Here is a 16,972-nt window from a genome sequence, read left to right on the forward strand (position 1 = left end):
TACAAATCAAACTTCTTCCCATTTTTTAACTTCTATCATAAAATTTTTGAATTTGGTACCATAAATTTATTGTTTATTTGAATTATATAGAGAGATATTTGAGAGACTTCTATAATAAATAAATAAAAAGAAGGCTTATAACAATAACAACATGCTATTCCAATCATATTATTCCAATGACTTATCATGTTGAAACCAAAGTCTAATCATGTTAAAAGACATGTAATTCCATGTAAGTGCAGAAAGCATGCAAAATAAGTAGAAAATGATGCAATGATGACTTTAGAATGGTACAAGTTATTATTAAAAAATCTTTTTGGAATAGTGATGATGTTATTATTAAAAACTCTTTTTGAAATGGTGGGATGATGACTTTAATTTCGCATTTTAGTGAAATTTTGTGACAAAAAAGAAAGAAATGATCGTTTATAAACAAGTGCTAGTAAAATGTTGGTAATGCATTTCCCATATTTCTGACCGCTATAGCCAAACAATAGCAATGTATTTCTCAAGTTGCATCTAAACACTACCTAAACAGTAACAATCCATTTGTAGATAATGTATTACGTAGTAATGTATTATGCTAGTAATATATTTCAGACAATATATTTACAAGTATCAAACACCTTAAATGCAATAAAATAAATATTAAAATAGATGTTTACAATAACCGATTCCCCACAACAATTTTCAATTCAGATCGGCAAGTTCCGATCCAAATCGAACTTTTTTTAAACCTTGCTTTTCCTTATATGAACTGGACTACAAAAATATTGCTTTAGCGGTAATGGCGCTAATATCTCCTATATTTATCTGAAACGAAAAATACCCCGCTTGTTTATCCCTTTTTTATGAGTGAAACTTTTGTTCCTAAAATACTTGCGATTATGAAATTGGGAATTTTTGTTGCCCATTTAGTTGTTTAGAACGGATAATTCCCACCCCTTTTTTTCTCGTACTAGATCGGTTCTAGACTCTTGTTTCAATCTTCAAATCATATTTCAAACCATATTTGCTTCATGATTTAATAAAGGGAAATGTTTCTACGTGACCGAATAATATATGAGTTATATGTGACCCACTTCAATTGATAATATCAAAATGTCATGCCAAACACTATTATTTTCCATTTCTTTCTAAAAAAACATTTTTGGATGAAATTTTGGGTGCCAAACACTATTATTTTCCATTTCTTTCTAAAAAAACATTTTTGGATGAATTTTGGGTATTCCACCATAAATTTAGGAAGAACGTGGAAAAAATTTAAAAAATTATTTTCTATAAAAATAAATGATCAAAATACCTTTGCAATTTTCATGGGTATCCTCGTAATAGTGCATCACAAGAAATATTTTATTAGTATTTTTATCATGTGGGCCCTATCAAATCTATGCATGTCCAAATATTTTGCTTCAAAATTTTTTGTAGAAGAAAAATAAAATAAAAGGCTATGAGCCGTTCAATCAATATCTGACGGTTAAGAGCTACATTGTGACTCAAACCATCTCAGCCATCTATTCAAATCTTACAGCTAATCCTAGGGGTCATATGTATTATATAGATGGGTGGAGTCACATAGAAAGCTTTCCCATTCCCATTCCCATTTATAAAGGCGGTGGAGTCACATAGAAAGCTTTCCCATTTATAAATACGTCTTTATGTGAGAAATTGGGATTGAAATTTATACCCAACATGGTTGCGAAACAAAAATATGCATAGCATGATATGAGAAAATCCCCCCTTGTGTTCGTACTGCCCCAAAACCTATAAAATAGTATTCCGGTTTCTTACTAGTTTCATTAGAGGCCCCTCTATCTCTCTCTCTCAACTCTAGAATTCTCTCTCTAAACTCTAGCCAATTTGTAAGGGTGTGGTTTCTATAAGGTTGCAATCTTAAACAATCCAATTAAGGTGCACCTTCAAATTTTAATTTTGGTGTAAAACATTCTTAGGACTATCTTAAAATCTATTTTCATATCTAATTATAAAATTTCAAACTCTAAAAATGGTTAAAATCAAGTAGATTTATAAACATATGAAAATCTTAAAAATGGATGGTCTAGATAATGTGTTTAAAGATGCACTATTTATGGGACTCAAAATCTTTTTTTTTTTTTTTGTCATATTAATAGAGATCAATTGTTTTGAACTATGTGACATACTTTAAGCTATTTGATTTGACATTTGATGACTAGCATTAATTTTGATTTTCTTGTTCCAATTCATTTGGGCAACTCCGACCTTGCCAAGGGATGACCCACAAAACCCTCGTCACTTAACCATCTCATGGCATGTATATATGACAACCGTATCGAGAAAAACGAGTCACCTTTCAAGGTGAAGCGTGTACATATGCGAGAGTTTATTCTTATGCAACATAGAATTGTGGTTGCATCATGTTTTGATGATCTTGATTTGTTTTTAGGCGAGAACTTGTCATCAATATACTAAAATTGTGTTTATTTGCCTATTGACTGACTTTGGTAGCCAATCATGAACAGCTACAATTGCGTATTGGCTGACTTTGGTAGCCCAATCATGAACAACTACAATGGTCTGTGAGTTACGGGCACTGTTGGGTCAGTTTGAGAAAACAAATGTAGATTATAGTCAACAATAGAAGATATAGTACTTCTACAATTTTATAATTCCGAGATTTATACAGATCCGATGCCTATTACATTATTTAGTTTTAATTATTTTGATTAAAGATTGTATACAATGAAACCATTTACCTTTGATATAAGGTGGTCACAATTACTTATAACCATCTGATGTGAAATTTGATAGCTTGGATGTGTCACAAAGTTCAAGAAAATTTCTTTGGAAGTTTGAGCTTGGTCAATGGAATAATTGCTGCCACCCAATTTTACATCCAATGGTCAAGATTAATGTGACCACCTTGAACCAAAGATAAATGGTCTCATTCTATACTTTCCCTTTTGATTATATATGATTTTTAGATTGATTATTAGAATTTTTGTGAATATTTGAATATTTTATTTTTATAAATTGGATTTATAAGGCGAAAGTCATTTTTTTTTTTTCAGGAACTAGGGATGCCGTCTGAGACATCTCTTTCCTTAGATCGAAAGGCAAACTTGCTATCTTAGACTAAGGAACCCAATAGATAGACGAAGGATGAACGCGAAAGGATGCTACCGCAATCCAGATATTCATTTTTCAATATTTAAATATTCAAGAGAAATTAAAATTTATTTCCAAAATTATAATTTTATAAATTCTTCTTACATGGGGGCATAGGAGGCCTACGTTGGGACCACATGGGTTGTGGATGGGGCCCATTTTGGAGACCCATGGGAGGCATGCCCCATGTAGTGAGCTACTTTCCATTACACTTATACTTCTTCTAATGGTACACGGGATTAATGATACACGGGATTAGTGGTCTTTCTCACATCTAGTAAATAGGGGAGAACGTAAGGCTCAACCCTAACAATATGAATTGGGTAAACAGGGTGTGGTCCGCCTTTGGTCTTTCTCACATCTACTAAATAGGGGAGAACTTAAGGCTCAACCCTTACAATATGAATTGGGTAAACAGGGTGTGGTCCGCCTTTGGTCTTTCTCACATCTACTAAATAGGGGAGAACTTAAGGCTCAACCCTTACAATATGAATTGGGTAAACGGGGTGTGGTCCCCCTTTCTACTGCTAACCTTTTAGAAAGATCTTGTGATGACAGAGGAGAGAGAGAAACCCTAAGTGGTGTGCCACCCTTCTGGAGAGGAGTCGAGAGAAGAGATTGGAGGTGTAGAGAATTATAGGAGAAAATATCTTTATTTATAGATTTTTCATAGGCCAATATTTTTTCCTTTCTACTGCTAACCTTTTAGAAAGATCTTGTGATGACAGAGGAGAGAGAGAAACCCTAAGTGGTGTGCCACCCTTCTGGAGAGGAGTCGAGAGAAGAGATTGGAGGTGTAGAGAATTATAGGAGAAAATATCTTTATTTATAGATTTTTCATAGGCCAATATTTTTTCCTTTCTACTGCTAACCTTTTAGAAAGATCTTGTGATGACAGAGGAGAGAGAGAAACCCTAAGTGGTGTGCCACCCTTCTGGAGAGGAGTCGAGAGAAGAGATTGGAGGTGTAGAGAATTATAGGAGAAAATATCTTTATTTATAGATTTTTCATAGGCCAATATTTTTTTAAGGTTAGTCATTCATATACAGATTGAATATAGAAAATTGATCATAAGAAACTTGTAGAGTGAGAGATGTCTATTCTTTAGATCAACATTCATGATTAAAGAAAATATGTTAGAATCTTATCCTCCAGATTTCCAAACCTAATCCCACCATATATTATAATATGTATAATATTAACAATCATAGTTTTTTTTTTTTTAATCTTCTTAAAATAATATTGATTGAAATCAATCTTTCTTAGATTTGAAATCATACAAAAAATTTGAATATTCAAACTAATCAAAAGGTATAACATACGCGCTTAGTTGTAGCCATTACATGTAGTGGGCTACTTTCCATTAAAAAATAGCTTAGTTGTAGTAGGCTATATTACGAGCACAAACACCATGTAATGGAAAATAGCTCACTTTACAAACTACTCAAAGGTATAAAAAACAACGTTTCCATGCAATGGTGTTTGTGCTCGTAATGTAGTGCGCTACTTTCCATTACTACTTTCAAACTACTCAAACTACCCTATTTTTCAAACTACTCAAAAGGCATAAAAACTTTGAATATTCAAACTACTCAAAAGGCTACTTTCCATTACCTACTTTCCATTAGGTAAAAGAATACACATCTCCAACCACCAGAGCTAAAACCTCATTTAAATTGTCCTATGGCGTTTGTGCTCGTAATGATTTCCTAGCAAGACTTCTCTATATGTCTATTACAGATATAGCATATCCATGTGAATCACAGGTATAACATATTCTTATTAAAGCATAATATATGTTTTCTAGAGCAAAAGTCCCACTTAAAAGGATATCTTTTTTTTAAAAAAAATATCAGTAGAACATCTTCGATTCCCCTCATAACCTTATATAACAACAAGAATTTCAACAACATATACGCACCCTTAAGTAACAAAATTCTACAAATGCATGAATGCCCCAAAAATCCATCAAACCCAAGTTTTTATTGCCTCTTATCCATCGTGCAGTATTTCACAGAAGACGTCATTCACTGCAGAGGACACTTATTATAAAGGAGCTACGACGGAGAGAGACTGTGCTTTTTCACAAGAGAGAGATTAAGTACATGACCTCAAATTCCCTATCTCATGGATACCAGCCATTGACGCTAACTCCGCCATCAACAGAAATAACTTGGCCGGTGATATACGACGCAGCCGGCAAGCAAAGGTATGCAACTAGTGATGAAACTTCCTCTGGCTCACCTACACGTTTCAACGGGGTTCGAGCAACTATCTGTTTGTAGTGCTCCTCGTTTCCTAAAATCTGTGCAAACAAGAAGACAATAAAATCATGAACAGCTTTAGATATCACTACCACTCCCATACCACTAGACTAGACCACTAGTTACCAATAAGGGCTTACTAGTTCAGCAAGTGGGGTTCTTATAAACCATGGTGTCACACTGTTGGTCCGAATATTGTCCTTTGCCCACTCGCAAGCGAGGTTCTTTGTTAATTGATTTATTGCACCTATGAGAGAACAAATGATGATGCCTTAGTCAAGAGGACAAATTCCATATAAAAAAGATATGATTGCTGAATAAAGATTTAGACATTTGATATGGGAGAGAGTACCAGAGTTTCTCTTTTCTTATTATTGGTGAGAGGAAGTATCAAGGTTATAGTTTTAGTTACCTTTAGTAGCTCCATATATGCTACCAACTTGGAGAGCAACCACCCCAGCAACAGAAGAGATGAAGACAATGCTCCCTGCTCCTGATGCTTTGAGAAGGGGATGTGAGAGTTGGCACATGTGGAAAGCAGATTCTAAGTTGGTTGACACTAAAAATGAGAAGTCCTCAGCTGTATAGTCAACTGTTTGTTTGGGAATGTTTGTACCAACATTATTCACCTAAAGCAAGCAAATCGAACAGATCAACCAAACTATTTGAGGTAATAAAGAAACACACAGAGACTATCATAGCCCAAAGTAGCGATTGACTACCCATTACAACTAAGCTGAGTTTGATGCCAGGAAGTCGTGATTAGTTCCAAAAATGTTGAAATGAGAAGGCAATATGTGCTATTCCTGAAAGATACTACCATGTTTGTTGCTTACAGAACAAAATAACAGATTAACTGGAAAACGTAAAATCAAATTTAAATAACAAAGTAACAAAAGGGAACTGAGCATGAAAAGAATAGAACAAGTGGAGGATGTAAAAGGGCCAAAAGGTCTTAAAAGGGATCAAAGTAAATGCGTAGTTTACCACAAGCTAATAGTTGCTCTGCATTGGGGCAGACAAATAACATCCCTTTTTAATTTTTGGAATCATTGGTCTCCCATGATCATTCCGAAACGAGACTTGGGAGGTGAAAAAGAAATAGTAAATACATTTATTTCAAGGATGCAAGAGAGAGCCCATATTTGGAGCATTTATTTCTCAGGTGCTCCGAATTTTGTGAAAGGAGCACTAGATAGGAGAAAATGTTTAAGCCTTTCAAACAACTTTTGTCTATATGTACTAAAACACAATGCTACCACATAATCAATTTGAAAAACAAGCCATATTTGGTGCTTACATCATCATCGTCAGTGCCTTTTCTTAACCAATTGGAGTCGGTTACATGAATCCTATTCCTAACGCCCTAGCTAACCCTTGCTCATTTCTCATTGTACCCAAGTTCCGGTACAGAGCCATTCGTGGTGCTTACATACATTACTTCAATGCCAAAGTCATTAATAGAAGGGAATGTAAACCAGGCAGTAGTAGTAAATATTGTTACTGCAGGACATCCACCACCAGTTCCTAATGATGGATGGTGGCGATCAACAAGAGTTCACAAAATCAACAAACTGAAATCTATGAATCAACAGTACCTGCTTCCTTTTTAATGCCATAATTATGGAGTCAAGGTTCCAAGTAGAAAACTAAGCAGTGTCCTTGGCATTTTTACACATGTACTTTTGTTAACATAATCATCTAATAATTTGTCAACCATTAAAACATATACACATTTCGACTTTAGAATATGAAATAAGAAATATACGGCCTTCACATCAACCTGAAGGCATTAAAGATGAATAAGAAGTTCTCTCTCCTTTGCAGTAAGATAGATCAAGGTATGATTATATGGAATTTACCCATTTTCAAGATTATTCAATATTATTAAAGCAACAGTTTGACTTACTGCTTTAGGAGAAATGAACATCGAACTCAATTACAAAGCACGCTTCAAAGGAATAGATAATATGAAGCTTACAAGGATATTCAGCTTCCCATTAAAATGTGCAGACACAGCTTCAATCAAATTCTCCCGATGGGGACGGGATGACAAATCACAAACTGAACCATGAACACTGAATCCCTGCCCTTTCCACTCATTTAAGCACTTGTTAAGATCGACTTCAGTGCGAGCACAAGTATATATTGATGCTCCTAGCCCAGCTAATTCTTCTACAATAGCATATCTACAGAAAGATTATAGGCATTTTAGAGAAACTCTGAAGTAATCAAAGCTCGAAATTCAAATGAACTATAAAGTATATTTAGTATTAAGAAGTACGTGTCATGCACATGGCACTATTGGATTTATACATAAAAGTTTCCAACTGGGGGTGGCCAACTTAAGAACAAGTAAACAGTGGTACAAGTAGCAAAATAGAATCAGATATAACAGAAAAAGGTTGTACAGGGCAATTCCCAATGATCGTGCCTAGGCATTTTCTTAACTGTTTCGTATCGTAAACAAATAATGGTCTTTTATATTAGGTTTTCACCCTCTCAAAAGAACCCACTCATCCCCATTAGACCATTATTCATGAGCTCTTTGAATTCCATGACTTTCACTGAAAGATATGTTTAACCATGTCAAAGGCTTTGTTTCCTTTAGTATCAATAAACAAAAGGGTTTCCACAATGCAAGAGTCTAATTTCCCAACAGTTCTATACATTTATACTTGCATACTGAAGATAAATATCTGACAAGAAAAAAAGTTGTACAGGTAAGATGAATCAAACTAGATATCTCCCATGTAATTAGAGAGGCTGGACTGTGTTTTCCAGGTACTTTTAACATTTTTTCCACACAGAATTTTGGACCCATTCTGCGACTGTTTAGGGTACGATAGCATGAGGGAAGAAGTATAACTAGCTCGGCAAAAGAAAAATAGTATATAACAAATGACAGGAGCCACATTTACGACAACGGAAATCAAATAACTTTGAATAAGAGATGTATAAGTTATCAAGCACATAACCACTTTTTGTTGGAACTCGATTGTGAAGACGATGACGCCTCATTTTTTGGCCCAGATAGTTTTACGATGAAATCAAATTGCTAGTTTATAAATTTAACTGATCCCCTGTATCCCAACGGGATCCAAGCAACAAACAGCTAAATAAGCAAGACGGCTTCATGCTCCTTTAACTGTTCCTCCAATTTCTGATAGGAAAAGGATTAGACACAATGGCTGCACAGGTTAATGTCAATTAGTTGCTCTGCCAAAAGATTACATAATCCCAATTAACCAATTTGGAAACACCAGTTTGTGCTCGATTAACCACTCCCCAGAAGCCTATCATATTCCATGGAAAACCATCCATATCAGTAACATATGCTAGGACACAGAGACATAGCAAAACAAAGAGTTCCGACAGTGACTAGTATATGCATATCTTCCAACAATTTCCCAATCAACAAACTAGATCCTAGAAAATAAAACTCCAGCTGAAAAGACGATTCTATGCTAAAGTAAGTAAAACTAGAAATTTAAACTATTCATTTTCTGCGAAAGCCACTCTCCCAATGGACTGAACTTCTCGAATTTTAAATAAGAAAGGAAAGCCCACTAACCAGCCTCAATGAATATTCAGCAAATTACAACACCCCAAACCAGTTGCTGAAACAATTTGAAATCCCACCAAAAGGAAAAGTTTAAACAGTATTTAGCGGTCTAATGATTGTCTCAGTTTGCAATATTTGGTTCCCAATAATTGTACTAAGAATGATCAGAAGTTTAAACTTTGTATTATTTGATAACTACCTCAGAAGACCAGGACCAGAAAGAATAAACCAACTACAGGTTAACTGACATGCATAAGAATGAACAAGAAGATTCAGTAATCTAAAAGCCACATATAGCTTAACTCAAAAAATTTAAAAGAAGAACTTCACTCAAAGTTCACCCCCATTGTCAGTGATAGTTATATCTGATGGGGAACGAATAAAAACAAAAATCAGATAGTCACATAAAGTGGGGTACCTAAAAAGTTGTGAGCAAGTTTCTTCATTGAAACTAAGAGAAAAAAAAGAAGAGATGATTCACTCTCTCTGGTTAAGAGAGAAACTAAGAACTTCTTAATGGATGAAAAATGAAAAACAAACTGCAACATCTATGGGAAGATAAGGTACAACATGAAACTTAGAGAGAATCTAGGAACACATCAATAGATAACTAAACTAACTGCAGTTTGAAACTTGAAAACCATGGAGAGAGAGGGGGAGAGACCCAATTCCCTTGGTGCCTCCAGTGACCAAAGCAGACATCCCATGAAGAGACCATCTTTCTCTTCTTCTTCTGCTGCTCTTCTCTGCTTCATCCATTTCCCTTCCTGCGGATAGCTTTAGCCACACACCCTCACTTTCACCACAACCCATGGCCATATATATGATAATGAAATGTCCGATCACTGCCACTTGTGCTCAACTAATTCCAAAGGCCGGCAGGTTCTTTGCTCTTTGTCTATGAAATGCTCAATCAACGCCACTTGTAACGCCATTTGTGCTCAACGTAAATACAAAGCCCGGTGGGCTCTCTGCACTTTGTCAAAAGTCAAAACTAATCGCTATCGGAGCTAAGGGAGAGTGTGGCTGTATACTGCGTCATAAGTGACGTATATCCAGGACGCTTCGAGATTTGGGTAAGTTGTTTCATGCACCCTGGACCGCATTTCTATATATGCGGTTCAGAAAGTGTAAAGCATCCATCTGAAATATAAATATAAATGGGTGTCCCATCTAAAAACAAAAAAACACTAACAGTCCAAATATTTAGTCTTTAAAAAAAGACTTAATCCGTCACAAAAATACATTTATTAAGAGGCCCCCGTTTCTACATATGTAGGCTTGGCCGCATAAATATCGCGTTCAACAAGAAATTATAAATATGAAAGGTGGATGCAGTGGAACAAATATAATACCATAATGAAATGAAACCATACTTTTAAAAAATTATATTTGTGGTGTGGACCTGGTTTCCATGCGGTCAAGCCTGCAAATGTAGAAATAGGGGCTTATTAATAAATCTATTTTTGAGATGGAATTTTTAACTTAATTTTTAAAGATATATAATCTCTAACATACATATCATGAATACGAAACAATAAGCAAATTTTTAAAACATATTAGTAATAATTCTAGTAAAAAACATATGGACCATTAATGTCCATTGTTTTTAGATGGAGCACCTACTTGCATCCATCTTTAAGATGGATGCTTTACACTATTTAGACCACATATTTAGTCATGCAATCCAACACGCATAAAACAATTTTCCTTATGGTATTTGTATAGGACAAGCTTTCTATACTTCCCCTGCAACATAAAAATATATTTTCCTTTATCCAACCGTCCATTATGAATGGAAGGCTACGATCACAATGCCATGTCTCAACAATATTTTATTTTAAATTTTTTCTATAAAATATTTTGATACCAAATTTTGGATATCTAATCCTCTATTAAACTTGCACTTCTAAAAATACAAAAAAATATTCTCATTAAAATAAAATGACTAAAATAACCTTGAAAGTTTTAAGGGGTATTTTGGTTATTATATTTTATCAAAAAATTATTTTTAATATTTTTTGTTAGTGCGCCCCAATGACAAGATGATACATACCAAATTTCATATTCATACAATTTGTATAAAAATATTAAAAAGAAAATACTCTGAGGCGTCAAATCTAAAGATCAAACCCTCTTGATCAAAATTAGACGGCTGGATGGTAGGGGAAGCATAGATCTTCTATGTTGTAAGGGAAGCATATAAACATTTCCCATTTGTATGACCCAAAAATTACATACACTATTTTTTTTGTTCTAATAAAGAATCCTAAAAAAAACAAAATTCAATTTGCACTCTAGATATTGTCAAAATGAGTCCTCCAACAATAAATCCAAATCATTTATTTAGTGAATTTCAAGATGTAGGCCTTTATGAACTCAAAATCAGTTTTTTTTCCTTTTTAACATTGTCCATCTATTGATAATAAAACTATGTAAAAATCTAGAAAACAAAAAAATCCTTCTAAACAATCGATCTAAGCATCTTACCAAAATTGACGTCCTATGCTAATTAGGCTAAAAAAAACACTTTCTAGATGTGTTCTCAATTTTTCTTTTTTTGTACTTCATTGGAATGAGAAGAGTTTATGTTTAAAAATTGGTGGCTAACAAATAGTACTAACATGATTTTTGAAGATTGTTTTATTATATCTATATACAACCAATCACTCCCACGTATATCAGCATGCATCATTGTTTGCAAAATCGCCCGATCTAACTGCTAACCGCCTGGTTAGATCAAAACCAGTCAGTGTCTAGTTCTGGTTTTGGACGATTAGCGCGATGAAGCGGTATTTAAAAAAAAAATAAAAAATATATATATATATACATTTTTTAAAAATAAGTAATCTGATTTGTAATACATTTTTAGATATTCTTTACATTATGGAAAAGATTAAAATTTACTTTGGTCATTAATACTGACTTTTATATTTTCTCATATTTTTTAGAAAATTTTTAAACTAGCCATTGGAAAATATAAAATGGGTTAAAATCTATTTTATTCATTAATTCTGAACTTCATTTGAATGTGTTTTGTTGTAATCATTCTTTATATGTTTTTCATATTTTAGTAGATTTTATTTTTGTATTTTTTTATTTTTTTCAACACTTTTTTGACCGCTTGGGACTTGCCCGGTTAGAGGGGTTGAATCGGCCGGTTTATCGGTTAGGCCGGTTAAACCGCTTTTAGGCCCATATCTGGTTAACCGTTCCGATTCGATTATGTGAACACTGGCATGTATTTGATATGGAAATGTATACAATAACTCTGGTTATACAAAAATACTACTTATTTTTGTATAAGGAGGTCACGGTTATAGATTTGAAATCTAAAAGTCGAGAATATTTCATTCATCAAACTCAAAGTCTATAACACTTAAGTTATTCAATTTGTGAGTTGTGCTGTTGTTAATCTAAGGGCCTGTTTAGGTACATGGATTTTAAGGCGCGGATTTCTAATATATCGAATATTGTCAAAATCCATCGTTTGGATTGTTTGATGACTAGGATACCTAAAATTAGGAAAATCAAAAACATGGAAATAAGACCTACTTTTCCATGATTTTATTTCTACACCAAAACTTGTTTTTTTGGTAGGTATGAAAAATTTAGATAGAGAAAGTACCTAAAATTTTTAAAGAGAAACCATTTCAAAATTTTTAGAGAAAAAAACTCTTATCTCAAATTTTAACTTTTAGAGAGAGAAAGTATGTTAAAATTTTAAAGAAAGAAAGTACGAAATTTTCTGGAGAGATGAACTATCTCAAAATTTTAGAGAGAGAAACTATCTCAAATTTTAACTTTTAGAGAGATAAAGTATGTTAAAATTTTAGAGAGAGAAAGTACCAACAAATTTTAGAGAGATAAACTATCTGAAAATTTTAGAGAGAGAAACTTTCTTAAATTTTAAGTTTTAGGGAAAAACTATCATATTTTAGAGAGAGAGATTACATGCAAATTTTGAGAGAGAGAGAGAAAGAAACTATCTCAATTTTTTAGAGAAATAAACTATTTCAAATTTTTTAAAGAGAGAAACAATCTCATATTTTAATTTTTAGAGAGAGAAACTATATCACATTCTAGAGAGAGTACCAACAAACTTTTAGAAATAGAAACTATCGTAAAAATTTTTAGAGAGGGAAACTATATAAAATCTTAAGTTTTAGAGATATGAAGTATTTTTAAAATTGTAGAGAGAGAAAGTATTCTTGAACATTTAGAGAGAGACTATTATAAATTTTCAAAACACAAACAGCCAAAGAAAATTTAGAGAGAGAAATGTCTCATTTTTAGAGAGAGAAACTATCTCAAATTTTGAGTTTTAGAGAGAAACTATCTCAAATTTTGAATTTTAGAGAGAGAAAATATTTTAAAATTCTAAAAATAGAAATTATATCAAATTTTAGAGAGATAAACAACCTAAAATTTTTTAGAGAAACCATCTCAAATTTTTTGGAGAGATAAACTATCGCAAAATTTATATTTTAGCGAGAAAAAGTACATTAAAATTTTCGAGAGATAAACTATATCAAATTTTAAATAGAGAAAATACATGAAATTTTTAGAGAGAGAAACTATCTAAAAAAAATTTAGAGAGAGAAATTATCTTAAAATTTAAGTTTTTGAGAGAGAAAATCTCTCAAATTTTAAACATTAGAGAGAGAAAGTATCTCAAATTTTAAACTTTAGAGAGACCCTATATCAAATTTTAAAGAGAGAAACTATTTCAAAATTTTAGAGAGAGAAAGTATCACAAACTTGAAGTTTTAGAGAGAGAAAGCATCTTAAAATTTAATAGAGAAACTATATCAAATTTTAGAGAGAGAAAGTATATAAATTTTTCTAGAAAAAAAACCTATTGCAAAATTTGTAGAGAGAAATTATCTCAAATTTTAGCTTTTAGAAAGAGAAAGTATCTTAAAATTTGAGAGAAAAACTATAGCATATTTTAGAGATAGAAACTACTTAAAAAAGTTCAGGAGAGAAAAAATCTCAAAACTATTGAAGAGGGGAACTATATCAAGATTTAAGTTTTAGAGAGAGAGTATCTTAATAGATTAATTTTAGAGAGAGTAAAGCACCTAAAACTTTTAGAGAGAACAATTTCAAATTTCAAATTTTAAATTTTGGATAAAAAGTATATTAAATTTTAGAGAGATAAAATTAGAGAGAGGAACTATCTCGAAATTTTTATAGAGGGAAAACTGTCTATACTTCCTCTACAACATAAAAGAACTATCCTCCCCCTACCATCCAGCTGTCAAATTTTGATCAAGAGAGCCATTCACCATTTGATTTTAGATTTGACGTCTCAAAGTATTTTATTGTTAAATTTTTTTTTTTTTTATACAAATTGTATGAATATGAAATTTGGTACGTGCCATCTTCTCATTGGGGTGCACCTATAAAAAAATATTAAAAATAATTTTTCAATAAAATATAATGATTAAAATACCTTTTGAAACTTTTAAGGGTATTTTGGTTATTTTATTTTATTGAAAATAAATTTTTTTTAACTTGCGAGTTTGATAGAGGATTGGACATCCAAAATTTAGTGTCAAAATAGTTTATAAAAAAAAATTAAAAACAAAATAATGTAGAGACATGACATTGTGATTGTGGCAATCGTAATAATCCATTCAGAATGGACGATTGGATACGGGAAAGTATATAAGTTTAATGGTAAGGGAAGCATAGAAAGCTTGCCCTTTTGTAGATACACTTTATCGAATTTTAAGTTTTAGAGAGTGAAAGTATATACATTTTTTAGAGAGAGATATTGTATCAAGTTTTGTTGCCAAACAATGGACATAAAAGTAATTGCAAGGAATCCATGAAATTTGTGTAGTTTATCCAAACAAGAGATTTGAAGAATCCGTGACAAAAATATTTGATATTGAAAATCCATAAATTTTTTTGGATTTTAAATATCTAAGATTTTTATTTTCCTCCTATCCAAACGGGTCCTCTTTGATACTCCTTTTAGGAGATTAATAGTTGGGATCTTCTTGTTGATCTTAGTCAAAATTTGAGAATATTTTTCTTGAACTTTTGTCAAAAGAAATGACACACTCCTTTGTCATAAAAACAAGTTAAAAGACTAAACCTTTTAGAGAAAAATGATACATTCCCTTATCACAAAAACAAGAAGTTGATGGCCCCTCGGCTACCGAAACCATTATTCGAAAAATTGTCTGATCTAACCACTAACCATCCGGTTAGATCGGAACCGGCTAGTGGCCAATTTTGGTTTTGGGCGGTTAAGGTGATCAACCAGTATTTAAGAAAAAAAAAGGTATATAAATTCTCTAAAATAAGGAATTTGATTTGTAATGTATTTTTAAATATTCTTTATATTTTGGTAGATTTTGTTTTGTGTTTTTTTTTTTTAAAAAAATGTAACACTTTTTTTACCGTCCCGAACTTGTCCAGTTAAAGCAGTTGAATCGGTTGATTTTTTGGTTGGGCCGATTAAACCACTTCCAGGCCCATGTCCTCTTAACTGTTCCGGTTCAATTTTGCAAACACTAACCGAAAGTTATATATGGTAGTTAAAGGGGGTTGCGAGCATGTTGTAACAAAGGTAATAATATTATATTATACAATTTGATATATGGATTGCGATGTGCGAAAATTTTAAAGGGCTTTGAGCCCTGCCAAAGTCACACTATAGCCGATCGATTTCAATCTAACCATTAAAAGTGAGTGTGACTTTGCAGCAAATTTAATATGATTTTATAATTTTACAAATTTATTGAAGTGTTTAAATTTCTTACCTGATCATTTCAGTTCCTTTGTTCTGCCCATAGTTAGCAAATCGCCCTTTAATAGGCTTTTTTTTTTTAAAAATCGGCACTTTTATGGAAACAGTTTTAAAGAGCGACTTTTGAAAAGGTCGGGAAAAAGTCGCGGAGTTTTCTTAAAAACGTTTAAAACGTGTTTTTTTCATAATACGGTTTAAATTCAGCCAAAAAATCGCTTCTTTTTTTACCTATAATTTTTTTAAAAGAATTTTTTTTTTTGCTTTGTGTATTACAGCCATTGCTACTTTTATGCTTTTGAAGAAGAAATATTATTTAAAAAAACTTAAAATATAAATTTTTATCCCCTATGAATTTTTTTCCTTGTTTTTTTAAAACTTAAACAAATAGAAAATCATTGTGTAAATGAAAATCATTGTGTAAATGAAATACGGTTTATAGCAAATCATTTTGTAAAGTAAATCATTGTGTAAAGAAAGTCATATACATGCAGATTTCTGTGATTATTTGTGATAATTGTTTTTATGGAAATACTATTTATGGTACAAATTAGAGCTCAAAACATAGTCTTTTATCGATGAATGAGAAAATATTTTGCTTTTGATTATGTGGTAACCAAGATATACAATATAGTGTAAATTGTAAACTTACATGAGCAAGCAATTGTACATTAGTCCCCTAACCTAATCCTTCAACTCTGCTTGCTATTTCCCCAAGAAAATGGAAAATCCTCTTCCTTTTTACTCTCTAAAAATCAGCTCAGGCCTCTTGATAAATCAATATAGTTAGAGCTTTCTCTCAAACAACATCTCAAATTAGAGAGAAAAGCCCTCTTCAAAAAACCGTAACCTTTTAATCTCTCTTCATTTTTCCTCTTCTCTCTAAACCGTAAATAGAGAGCTGTGAAACCCAAATTTCTGCACGCCTCTTTTCAATTAAAGAAATTCATAAAACTTTAATCATAGTTATGGTGTGACCATAGTCACAATACAATAGTTAAATCCTTGTAATGAGAAAACAAAAATCATATATTTTTTTTTTGTACCCGCGAAATTCAATGAATAAATTTATATAGTATATTTGTCACTATACTATAGTTAAAGTATTTAATGAATAAATTTATATAGTATATTTGTTTTTGGTATGTAATGGGTAGATTTATATGGTACAATTTTTTTGGTATATACTAGTTAATTATGTATTTAATATTGAATGATTGCATCAAAGTTATG

At 32.2% G+C, this 16,972-nt stretch overlaps 1 protein-coding gene across 1 annotated transcript; it reads right to left on the reverse strand.

Annotated features, from left to right (window-relative positions):
- Positions 1–5,111: 5,111 nt before the first annotated feature.
- On the reverse strand, positions 5,112–9,778 carry LOC18436270 (tropinone reductase homolog At5g06060). Its single transcript, XM_006846292.4, has 5 exons — positions 9,641–9,778; positions 7,393–7,600; positions 5,824–6,040; positions 5,552–5,658; positions 5,112–5,452 (listed from the first exon to the last, which is right to left on the reverse strand). Exons 1-5 carry the CDS (start codon positions 9,733–9,735, stop codon positions 5,273–5,275), a joined length of 807 nt encoding a protein of 268 aa, XP_006846355.3. The 5' UTR covers positions 9,736–9,778; the 3' UTR covers positions 5,112–5,272.
- Positions 9,779–16,972: the final 7,194 nt, after the last annotated feature.

The sequence above is a fragment of the Amborella trichopoda genome, chromosome 8, assembly GCF_054954075.1.
Source record: "Amborella trichopoda isolate Santa Cruz 75 chromosome 8, AtrichopodaSantaCruz75HAP2 v2.0, whole genome shotgun sequence".
NCBI classification, from domain to species: domain Eukaryota; kingdom Viridiplantae; phylum Streptophyta; class Magnoliopsida; order Amborellales; family Amborellaceae; genus Amborella; species Amborella trichopoda.

What these genes read in the sequence shown, in the direction of transcription:
- LOC18436270 (XM_006846292.4), bottom strand. Translation starts at nt 9,735, where the DNA reads ATGGATGAAGCAGAGAAGAGCAGCAGAAGAAGAAGAGAAAGATGGTCT. An exon ending in GGAGGCACCAAGGGAATTGG is followed by an intron (nt 7,601 to 9,640) that starts GTCTCTCCCCCT and finishes ATCTTTCTGTAG; the next exon opens with ATATGCTATTGTAGAAGAAT. An exon ending in GAACCCCACTTGCTGAACTA is followed by an intron (nt 5,453 to 5,551) that starts GTAAGCCCTTAT and finishes TTGTTTGCACAG; the next exon opens with ATTTTAGGAAACGAGGAGCA.